We start from the raw sequence: 12,166 nt of genomic DNA on the forward strand, positions 1-12,166 counted from the left end.
TTGTGTACACACCTGAGTGTTCTGATGTCTGTCCACTGTGCGGGGATAAGAAGTGGTGGGGACGACAGGGACACCCGTGGGTGCACCTTACAGCTCCATGTATTCATTCTCTGTGCTTGTTACATGTGTGTTCACTGTGTTTGTATGTTTATCACATGTGCATATTCATCACATGTGTGTCCCTAGCATGTGTTCATTATAGTGCACGCTGGGCAGCATACGGGGTGGGGTCGCAGCTGACGTGGTCCACCAGGAGTCCTTCCAGCCTCGAGACCCTGGGGATCATGAGGTGGGAGAAGAAGGGGGTACTCAAGGCGAGGGAGAGTTGACATCCTTGTCCTCAGCACCTGGCCTCCAGCTGGGGATGGGGACTGTCCACAGGAAACAAGAGAACAAAAAGAGGTGGTGGTGGGGGGCGCATTTGTGAATCCATCTCACCCATTTGTGAGTCCATTTCACCAGGCTTTCCTGAGCCAGTTGGCCAGGTTCTGCCATAGAAAGGTTGAGGTCTAGTCTGGGGCTGATGCCAGGTCCCTAGTGGGGTTGCATAGCTACGGTTAATATATCAGCGAAGAACGGGCACCCAGTGTGGGTGCAGAAGTGGGTGATGGGAGAGGCTGTGCTGGGTTGGGGAGCCCAGACCTGTGTGAGCCTGAAGGAAGGACGCATAGGCTTGATGCTGGCTAGGGAGGGGCTTGTCCCAGTCTCCCAGCTAGGAAGCTGCACCCAGGCTCACTGAGATGGGATGTGGGCTCTGGCACCTCAGGCAACACCAGCATCAGCTCCCTGTCTTTCTCTCCCATCTCTGCAGGAGGCGGAGGAAAGCGCAAAGGGAAAAGCAAGAAGTGGAAGGAAATCCTGAAGTTCCCTCACATTAACCAGTGTGAAGACCTCCGAAGGACCATAGGTAAGCCATTCTGCTCCAGGGGGCGCAGGGAGGAGCTGGGAGGGGAGCGAGGAGCCCAGTCTCTGTGGAGTCATCTGTCCAGCGAGTCAAAATAGACAATGCTGTAAAGGGTGCCAGGTAGGAGCTCCAAGCTGATGCCTTTGCCAGTTGGCATAAAGATACAGCCAATTCATTCAAAATTCATGGAGCATTTGATGCGTGCTGGGTGGGATCAACCCCCAATTACCCTCTGAGGCTGTTAATTTGCCTCCCTTACTTTGTGTGCGTGCGTATGTGCGTGCTAAGTTGCTTTGGTCATGTCCGACTCTTTGCAAACCTATGGACTGTAGCCTGCCAGGCTCGTTTGTCCTCCTAAAGATGAGGAAGAGGAAGGCTGGCTGGGACCTCCAGCTGTGGGGAGTGATGATGTGCCAGTGAGCTCCTGGCTTTCCTTTTTGCCTCCTTTATATCCCAGGGACCAGGTCCTGGAGACACTAACCACCCAGAAATGCCAATGGGTACAAACAAAGAAGACGCCTCCCATCCAAAAAAAAAAAAGTCGTGTTATCTCTGGGCAACGGCCAGGGACACCTCACTTTCTACCTTCCTTCTCATTTACCCTTGAGCCAGATTCAGGGACCTAGCGTTCCCTCACTCTCCATGTCTCTCCTCTCTGATCCTGACACTTGGAGGTGAGCAAGCTCTACTGAGGTTCATTCCCTGCCCCCTGACTCTCAGTTCCCCCAAGTCTAACCCTGCTCCCTAGGAGGCCTCAGGCCATTGCCCCAGTGCCACCAAGGCCCCCTCACCTTCCAGTTGGCCTGGGCCCACCCTCTTCACTTCCGGTTTGGGGGACCCAGGAGCCTAGGATTTACCCCTGAGCTTTGCTCCGCCCGTGGACCCCACCCCACGGGCCCCACCCCATGGGCCCCAGCCCCATCTGTCTGTCTAAGTCCATAAACCAGCCTCTTGGCACAGTCCACTCCCCTGGGAGGGTGTGAGAAACGTGTGCGCTGGCGTGTGAAAATGAATTCTTCTGTTCTCCTTGAGGGCATTGAAAAGGCTCTGTGTGTGAGGGCAGTGTGAAGAGAGGCCGGGAAAACAGGAAGGCCGCCATAAACCAGCCGAGGGACTGCTGCTCACGGGGACGGGCCCCAGGGCTTGGGCCTTCCTGCGTGTTTACAGTCCGTCGCCCTGGTGTTTGCCCAGCCTCTGCTGGGGTCCTGCTGGAAGGCTTTCCTAAATAAAAATCTCATTTCTTTTCTAGACCAATACACAAACCAAACAGTGGCAAATGCTGCATTTATTTTTCTTGCGCACACATGAGCTCATTTTCTGAAGCTTTGGAGAGGATGTCCTGGGACAGGCTTTGGGCCAGGGTGACGTGGCCCTTGTGGGCCTGGAAGGCCGCGTGGGAAGGCTCTTCATTAGAGGGGAGGGCGGAGCCCTCTAGGATCCCCTGGACAACAACTGCAGGCCATCTCCCCCAGCAGAAACCCCAGGGTGATTTTAAGAAATGAAGACGGCACACAGTGGACCCCCTGCTGAAACCACAGCAGCCTCTCCTCCTACCTGGAATGAAACACAAACTTCTCACCGTGCTTTATGAGCACTTCGGCCATTGTATGAAGCCTAGGGATCCCTTCTCAGAATAATGCTTTTATATATACAGAAAATAAAGTACATGGTGTTGCAAAGGAAACCAGTTCTTTTCAGATAATTAGACACTTTAAAATATTATGATCTTGAAGTATATGAGCTTTTTTGTCCTTCAGTCATGTCTGACTCTTTGAGGTCCCATGGCCTGTAGTCTGCCAGGCTCCTCTGTCCATGGAATTTTCCAGGCAAAACTACTGGAGCAGGTTGCCATTGCCTACTCCAGGGGATCTTCCCAAGCCACGCATCAAACCTGCATCTCTTGCGTCTCCTGCTTGGCAGGTGGATTCTTTTACCACTGCACCACCTGGGAAACTGTAATAACGCTCAGCAACTGGTCTAACCAAGGCTCAGCAACTATTCTAATAGCTACTGTAATTCTGAATTAGTGAGGAGCATAAATAATATTTCCATATACCTGCAATGATGGTGATATGAATGGGTGTGAGATTTCTGTTGTTGATCATTCCCAGGCACTGCTAACGTTACTGTGGGTTGTTTGTTGACATTCATGACTCAAGGAAATGCTTATTTCCAGTTGGAGGCTGATGAAAAGAGAGACGATGTTTTTCTCCATCCAAGTTCAGTGAGTGAGTGAAGTCGCTCAGTTGTGTCCGATTCTTTGTGACCCCGTGGACTGTAGCGTACCAGGCTCCTCCATCCATGGGATTTTTCCAGGCAAGAACACTGTTGTGGGTTGCCATTTCCTTCTCCAGGAGGTCTTCCTGACCCAGGGATTGAACCCGGGTCTCGCGCATTGTAGGCAGATGCTTTACCGTCTGAGTCACCAGGGAAGTCAAGGTTCAGGGACCTCCTGAGTCCCATCCATTGACCTCTTGGCAATGCCCTTGCTATGCTGCCCTGTATGAGTCTGCCTTCACCCTGGTCTCAGTCACTCCCTCCTCCTCTAGTGACTTTGCTGTGCTGGTTGCTTTTTCCTTGACTACCCCAAGCTTGTCTCTAGCCTAGAGCCTCTGCTGGCCCCTCTGCCTGGAATGCTCTTCTCCCACATTCAGGGGACCTTTAGGTCTCAGTTCAGATAGCACCTCCATAGAAAAGCCTTCCTGGGACTTCCCTAAAAGTAAACTCATATCTTTCCCTGGTGGCCCAGACAGTAAAGCGTCTGCCTGCAATGCGGGAGACCCTGGTTCGATCCCTGGGTCGGGAACATCCCCTGGAGAAGGAAATGGCAACCCACTCCAGTATTCTTGCCTGGAGAATCTTATGGACAGAGGAGCCTGGTAGGTTATAGTACATGGGGTCGCAAAGAGTAGGACCTGGTGGTCCAGTAGCTAAGACTGTGCTCGCATTGTAGGGGGGGCGCAGGTTCCATCCCTGGTCAGGGAACTAGATCCCACATGCTGCCACCAAAGATCCTGCATGCCGCGGTGAAGGCAGAAGATCCTGCTTGCCACAGCTGAGACCCGGTACCGCCAAACAAATAAATATTTTTTTAAAAAAGAAAAGAAAAGCCTTTCCAACTAACCTTTGGAGAGGAACTGTATTCTCCCTTTAATTGCTATCTTTCACGTAGTACCGTCTATCAATGCTCTTGGCCCACGACCCCAGCTGCAGTCATCTTGTGTTTAGTTGTGGACCTGTGGGTTTTCTCTCTCCCTCACTGGACTGGATGTCCCATGACCACAGTGACTGTGGGGGTCACCACTAGGACAGTGCCTGGCACACTGTAGGGGCTCATTAAATACTGGGAGAGTCAATGAAGTGAAATATTGAAAATTAGGGCTCTGTTTAGAAAATCTGTGACATGAGCGTGGCATTCCCAAATTTAACGTAGCCCATGGTTTAAAACGAAAAGTCATGAAAGTTCAGGCTTATAAGGTACCTTAGAAAGCATCTGCTTTAACACTCACTTCCCCCACTCCCTACCAGATAGATGAACAAGTCAGAGGGGCAGGTGACCTGGTGACTCCTGGCCCAGGCCAGTTTCCCCTGAGGCTGCAATTAGAATAATTCCTACAGTGATGTTAGACTTTTAAAGAATTCTCAACTCAAAGAACTGGACAGCATCTTGTCCAATCACCCTTTTCAGACCTGAGTCTGAATTTCAGAGTCTATTAGCCTCCAATAGGAGAAGTGACCTGCTCTGGACAGGACAGTCCAGGCCCTTGGTCCTCAGCTGCAACTCTCCACTCAACAGCGTTATATTGACTCACAAACATTTTTTGACATCGGCCCCCAGCCAGTACCCAAAGCAGAGAGACTGCTTAGGCACTCAGAAAAAGAGACATTTCTGTCTCTTTTTTCCTCTCATCTTCTAAGTGTGGGTTGCATGTTCATCTGATTACTAAGTTTATTGAGCCCTCATGGTATGCTATGCACTTGGGAAATAGGCCTGATTCCTGACCCCCCACCCCTGCTGCCACCCCCAAGCTCATTCACAGCTGAACCCAGGAGGCTGGCGGAAATAGGTGAGAGCAAACTGAGAAAGTTTCATGTTGGAGGGACAGGTTCCTGAGCTGGAGAACCGTACCGCAGGTCTTCCACCCATCAAGAACTTCTCTGGAGGAAATGACATCACTCTGAGCCTCTCAGGGCATCGCTTTGTGTGAGCTCTCGAGGGACAGGTACCACACTCTCCATTTTGGGTCTCCATTGCTGGTACTGGGAGTAGGTGGATGGATGGATGGATAAAGTGATTGAATGAGTGCTGCCCTCCTTCCCAGCCTGGAAACTATAACTAACTGTGAATGGCAGCAATGAGTATTAAGACAGAGATTCCTTGCCACATGTATCTACTTCCAATTGAGCCCCAGACATCAGTAACCAATTTTAGACAGTCCTGGCAGAGAGCAGACAGATTATGAGAAGAGGAAGTGTTCTCTAATATCTGCTTGATGAAACATCGAATAATGGCATTCGTTAGTAAGCTAATTGTAAGATAATTAGAGAGTGCCCAAATCAAAGTAGTTCTCAGAATATCCAGAACTTGGAAGGCAGGAACATCATTGTGAAGATAAAAGATTGTTGAGGTCTGCAAATATTTCTCAGTGACGCAGAAAGTTCTTTTGGGCATAAAGTGTGGCATTTTTATTTATTTAGCTCAGGCTCATTGCATACTTTATTCTTTCATTAAAAAAGGAAAAAAAAGAGTATGCGGGGGCTTGAGTGAAAGAGTTGATTATTCTGCTATTTGGCAATATTTCTGCAGGAACTGTCCAAAAGCTATATAATAAATCAAGCCCCCTCCCCACCTCCTGACGGGGTGACGTTTATGAGGAGACTTTTCACAGAAAGTAGATGCCGCCGTGCCCAGCACCCTCACGGACGGACGGGACAGGAGAGATTTCATTTGCCATGTGGGAGAGAACCACTTGCCAAGTCTTAACTCTTTCTAGGAGCAGCGACTCTAGGCTGTGGGGGATTTCTAGAAGAAACTGTAGACTTTTAACTTTAAAGAAGAAAAACCACGGGGCTTCCCAGGCGATCCAGTGGTTAAGCTTCCGCTTTTCAATGCAGGGGGTGCTGGTTCAATCCCTGCAATGAGGGAGTAAGGTCCCATATGCCTCAGTGTGCAGCTGAAAAACATTTAAAAATAAAAGAAGAAAATGAAAATAACGTGAAGTCTGCCTTGAACTAGCCTAGTCTTGATTATTCATTCAGTGTTGCCCATGGTCTTTCAACAAAAAATCAGCTCACAGACACGTGTTAAGCCCCTACTACATGCTGGGCATCACTGCAGACCCAGGAGCTGTACCATTGGCCGCAGAACCAGTGTTGTCTTGTGGAAGACCATTGGCATTAAAGTCAAATGGTGGCTCCGTGGCTCCCAGTTATGTGACATAGGGCGAGTTGCTTAGTTTCTCTGGCTTGCAAATTTCTTTGTGTAGAAAATGGGACATGCTAATATCAGCCTGGCAGAATTGTTGGGAGGGCAAGCAGGGTGCCTATTACACACCATCCTTATCACCATTATCATCATGGTGCTGGTGGTGTAGGGTAAAGGTTGAAGGCCCTGGAGGGGAGGCTTTAGAATTTCCCAAAGAAGCCAAATTGGCTATAAATAAGGAGTGGGGCTAGCCACTTCTGTGCAGACATCACGTGGGTCCAGTTCCCAGGGACCCCTGCCTTGGGTCATTTGAATCCTTCCCTTCCTTGAACCCTTGCCTCCAGCCTCTGCTTCCTGGGCCACCCTGCTCCCTGCAGCCCTTGGCCCTCCTTCCTCCCCTGTGGAAGCTGATGGTGTCACACTGTGCCCAGATCCCTGGCCTGGTAGGTTTCTTTCCTAGGACACAAGGATGCTCTGGAAGGTTGCACCCTGGAGCCTTAACAAGGGTTACCCCTGGGAAAGCCATTTCCCCGTGGCTCAGCAGGTAAAGAATCCGCCTGCAATGCAGGAGGCACAGGAGATGCGGGTTTGATCCCTGGGTTGGGACGATCCGTTGGAGGAGGAAATGGCAACCCAATTCATATTCTTGCCTGGAGAAACCCATGGGCTGAGGTCTATGGGGTGGCAAAGGAGTCAGACACGACTGAAATGACTTAGCACCGGGGAAGGCATAGAGGTCAGGGGGGATGTTAGCTTTATCTGTAAGATGTTTTTTTAAAAATAATATTTTGTATTTTGTGCCTTGAGATTTTGCACTTTTTAAAAAAGGTTTATTTTTAAATTTTTGGCTGTGCTGGATATTCGTTGCTGCTTGGGCCTTTTTCTCTAGCTGTGGCAAGTTGGGGACTGTTCTCTAGTTTTGGTGGATGAGCTTCTGATTGCAGTGGCTTCTCTTGTTGTGGAGCGTGGGCTGTAGGGTGCTCGGGCTTCAGTAGTTGTGGCTACGGGCTTAGTTGCATGTGGGATCTTCCCGGATCAGGGATTGAACTGGTGTCTCCCACACTGGGAGGGGTGGATTCTTTACCACTGAACCACCAGGGAGGCCCTATAAGGTGATTTTTTTATAAAAGAGAAAGAATTGGCAAGTTATTTGTGTGGTCAAAGTTGAATGCTTAAAGATGAGATCTGCTGCCTGCTTCCACAGTGGGGCACTGGGGACAGTCATGCCATTTCCCTCTTTGCTGGTAGATTTTGGGTCCACTAATGAGCGTGTGACCTCTGAGAGGATGATAAGAGTCTTGCCGTCTTTGCAGGTCCTGTAGGACTGGCCGAGGGGCTCCTGCTCGGTACTTGTGGTATGCTGGCAGGTGGGAGCCACCTGATAGCCAAAAGCCTTTGCCTGGTGGGGGGAGTCTCAGGACTTTCAGTCCTACAAGGATTTGGAGGAAGCCCAGGCCTGGATCATCCCAGTCTGACCTGGGACCCCCGTCCTTGGAGTCTCCAGCCTCCTCCTGGGGTGCTCAGCGCTACATTCTGACCAGCAGGGTCCCCCTCATCCCACCCACGGTGGCCTCCTGCCTGCACGTTGTTGGCATCACCTGAGTGGAATGGGTGGCCAGGGTCCTTTCCCAGAGATGAGACAGGGCTGGTCTCTGCTGCAAACAGCCTCCCTTTCTGCTCGTCCCTGCTCACGGGCAACTGGTCCCTTGGCGTTGCCAGGCACACATCAGGGTCTGGAGAGGAGTCTGGGCTCCTGAGACAGGTCTCACCCCACCCAGGGTCTGTGTGACCCAGGCCCCTTCAGGCCTGCCAGGCTGGCATGCAAGCGCTTGATTTCCTTGTTAGGGATACCAAGTCTCTCTGCAGACGTCATTCCCGTCCTTGGGGTGATAAAGGCGCGTCCCGTCTGTCATTCTGCCACTTGCCATGCTCTGATAAGGCTCAGCATCTGCTTGTCCTTGGAGGGCAAGATAAATTTAGATGTGGTGGATTTAGAGCATCAGGTGACCTGTTTGCAGCTGTAGCTCTTAGGAGGGAGAGAGTTGCCTGGCTAGTCCCACAGTTTGCTGGGCATTAGCCTTACCTCTCCACCAAGATCAAGCCAAGGATTTCTCAAAATTGCCAACAACCGTAAGAAGCTAGGAGGAAAGCTTGGAACAGATGGGCCAGAAGGAAGCAGTACGGCTCACCACTGTAGTACCAATACCAATACCACTGGAAGGCGAGGGCTGGATCCTCAGTGCCCAGCCTGGCCTTGGGTGCAAGCACAATGCTCAGTGGTCCTAGGTGATGGGTTTCATGTTGGGAGATTCTTAAAACAGAGCTTTGATAGGGATTTTATAGATGATCCGATGTTGTGGTGTCCAAAGGCTACCCTGCAGGGAGCGTGAAAGATCTAAATTAGACTTCTGTCTGATCAGGCTTTCTTTTTGCCTTTTATATTTGGGTTTCTGTGTAAGGTTTTATTCCAGAGTTAAAACCAAGTCTGAAACCCATGGTTCTAAGCCAAGTCTCCCATTTTCCAGGTAAGTAAACAGTCCCAGAGAGACAAGTGACTTGATGAGGTCTCTCTGTGACTCACTGTCTTAGTGGGCTCAGGCTGCCAGAGCAAAATGCCACAGACCAGGGGGCTTAAACAACAGAAATTCATTGTCTCACAATTCTGGAAGCTGGAGGCCCAAGATCAATGTGTCAGCGGTATTGCTTCCTTCTGAGCCCATCTGCTCCAGGCTTTCCTCCTAGCTTCTTATGGTTGTTGGCGATTTTGAGAATTCCTTGGCTTGTAGAAACATCACAACTAACCTCATCTTCATCTTCACATGGCATTCTTGGGTGTGTGTGTGTCTGTGTATATTCAAATTTCCCCTTTTTTTAAGGACATCAGTTATATTGGTGTCATATTGGATTAGGGTTTATCCCAATGACCTTATTTTAACTTGATCACCTCTGTGAAGACCTTATTTTCAAATAAGATCACATTATAAAGGACTAGGGGTGAGGACTCCAACATACCTTCTTTGTTGTTCAGCTGCTAAGTTGTGTCCAACTTTTCGAGACCCCATGGACTGCAACATGCCAGGCTTCCTTGTCCTTCAGTATCTCCTGGAGTTTGCTCAGACTCACGTCCATTGAGTTGGTGATGCCATCCAACCACCTCAGTCCTCTGTCATCCCCTTCTCCTGTCTGCAATCTTGGCCAGCATCAGGGTCTTTACCAATGAGTTGGCTCTTCGCATCAGGTGGCCAAAGTATTGGAGCTTCAGCTTCAGCATCAGACCTTCCAGTGAATATTGAGGGGTTTTTTCCTTTAAGATTGACTGGTTTGACCTCTTGGCACTCTCAAGGGAGTCTTCTACAGCACCACCGTGTCTTCTTTAGGGATCACAATCCAACCCCTAAGAACCCACCTTTTCACATGGTTTCTGGAGTTCAAGTTCAAGGGACCAGAGGACCCAGAATCCTCCCAAGTCTGAGAGTAGACCTGCCCCTCCTTCCCGACGTGGCTCGGGGTTAAGCCCTGTAGGCTGAGGCTCACTGCTTCCCCACAGGCCACAGGAATGTCTATAGGAAGATTGACTGCTTTCCAAACCATGCTGCTTGGTGCTTTTGTGTTCCCTCTTTTTATTTTTGTTGTTATTGTTCAAGTCATTGTAATTGGTAAATTACTTTGCTAAAAAGCATAAGAAAATGCGCATGAAGGATCACACATGAAGGCCACTGGGCTGTAGCCATGCTTAACACTTGCCTGTAATTCCTTCTAGCTTTTCCCCCTGTGTATATACCATGGTTTTGTTTATTAATCTTTTTCTTAATAGAATTTTAAAAATATTTTCCCATGTCATTAAAAACCTCCATAAATGTGACTTATGCTTTTCTATTTGACACATATATTTTGAGTGTCAGGCATTGAGGATATATCAGTGAACCAAACACAAAATTCTGTTCTCAGGGGCTGTCTGGAGGGGTGATTGTCTACACCAGGGGACTGTGGGGAACTAGCCTACTGCCTGCTCCGCCCCCACCTGTGTGGTTTATTTCCTTATTTATTATTTCCTTCAAGTTATCTTGAAAAGAAGCCGTCTTTCAGTGGCCTCAAATGAATCTGATTTTTTAAAGGCCTCCTATCTATCCCATGGTCTTCCCAGGTGGCTCAGTGGTAAAGAATCTGCCTGCCAGTGCAGGAGATGCAGGTTCGATCCCTGGGTTGGGAAGATCCCCTGGAGGAGGAAATGGCGACCCACTCCAGTATTCTTGCCTGGGAAATCCCATGGATAGAGGAGCCTGGTGGGCTAGAGTCCATGCGGTTGTAAAGAGTCAGACATGACTAAGCACACACAGACCCATATATCCCATGTATGTATTGTAATTTAGGGTGGGTTTTTGTGTGTGTGTGTGTGTGTGTTTTTTGGCCACCAGGCAGCATTTGGGATCTTAGTTCCCCAATCAGGGATCAAGCCCATGTCCCCAGCATTGGAAGCACAGAGTCTTTTTTTATTTTTTTACTTTATTTATTTTTAATTGGAGGATAATTGCTTTGCAATATTGTGTTGGTTTCTGCCATACAACATGAATCAACCACAGGTATACATATGTCCCCTCCCTCTTGAACCTCCCTCCCGCCTCCCACCCCATCCCAGACGTCTAGGTTGTCACAGAGCACCAGGCTGAGCTCCCTGCACTATACAGCAACTTCCCACTAGCTATCTGTTTTATACATGGTAATGTATATATTTCAATGCTACTCTCTCAATTCATCTCACCCTCTCCTTCCCCCACTGTGTCTATAAGTCTGTTCTCTATGTCTGAATCTCTATTTCTGCCCTGTAAATAGGTTCATCAGTACCATTTTTCTATATTCCATATATGTGTATGTGTGTTAATATGTGATATATGTGGAAGCACAATCTTAACCACTGGACTTCCAGGGAAGCCCCTGGGTTTTTTTTTCCCCTCTCATTTTTTGCCATCACAATTAGTGTTCAGATGACCCTCTTTGTACTTCATTGTGACATTGCAGTCTCTGGTTCAGAGGGTGAGAAAGCCCACGCCGTCTTTGTGAATGCAGACACATTTAGCTAAACCCGAGTGGACTGTGCTCTGCCCTCTGCCTCCCTCGCTTCCTCTGGAATGTTCCATTTCCAGCTCGCACTTGCATCCACAGATGCCATTAACGTGAAATGTGCTGCTGATGGACAAAGCCAGTGAGGTTTGATGAACACCTCCACCCCGCTTGCCAGCCCCTATTCCCTGTAGTCGCAGGCAAGAGAAGGGTTTTCTGTCTGTTTTAAGGCCTGTTGCTGAAAACAAGGGGAAACAAGCTGGCTTATGCAGCAACAGGGACCTCAAAGCAGCCCAAGAGGCCAGCCGACCCGCACAGCCTGAGCGCGACAGAGTTCTCCCCATACAGAGACTCTAGGACAACACTGCTGACGGTCTCTGCCCAGACTATTTACAGAATTTATTTCCTGAGCTCTGTCTTCAGCAGCCCCTTGGCAGCGTCAACCCCAGCATCTGCCTCAGTGCGTTAAACACCCCTTGTTCCGAGTACCCCAGAGCTAGCACCCAAGGGAGAGTGAGAAGAAAAAAATGTGGGTGGAGGGATATGTGGGGCCAGTATAAACTTTCAAATTTAAAAAAAAAAGGAACAACAACAACAAAATGTATCCCCTGAAGAGCTCCTGGGAGCCTGAGCTCCTGCTGACTTCTCCCTGCCGCCCCACTCCAGCCAGTACCGGGAAGGGGAAGATGCAAAATCGAGAAACCTGCAAACTCAGCCCGGCCTTTTGTTCGTTCTTCTTCTTTTTTTGTTTTTTTTTCTGTTTCACAATTGTACTGTCC

The 12,166-nt window shown here is 49.2% G+C and overlaps 1 protein-coding gene across 1 annotated transcript in view; it reads left to right on the forward strand.

Annotated features, from left to right (window-relative positions):
- Positions 1 to 12,166, forward strand: part of GRK5 (G protein-coupled receptor kinase 5) — a 226,895-nt gene that overhangs the window by 104,226 nt on the left and 110,503 nt on the right. Inside the window, exon 2 of the mRNA XM_052660814.1 lies at positions 812 to 907. Coding sequence (XP_052516774.1) covers positions 812 to 907 — 96 coding nt within the window. The remainder of the gene's footprint in view (positions 1 to 811; positions 908 to 12,166) is intronic.

This window comes from Budorcas taxicolor, chromosome 23 (assembly GCF_023091745.1).
Source record: "Budorcas taxicolor isolate Tak-1 chromosome 23, Takin1.1, whole genome shotgun sequence".
NCBI classification, from domain to species: domain Eukaryota; kingdom Metazoa; phylum Chordata; class Mammalia; order Artiodactyla; family Bovidae; genus Budorcas; species Budorcas taxicolor.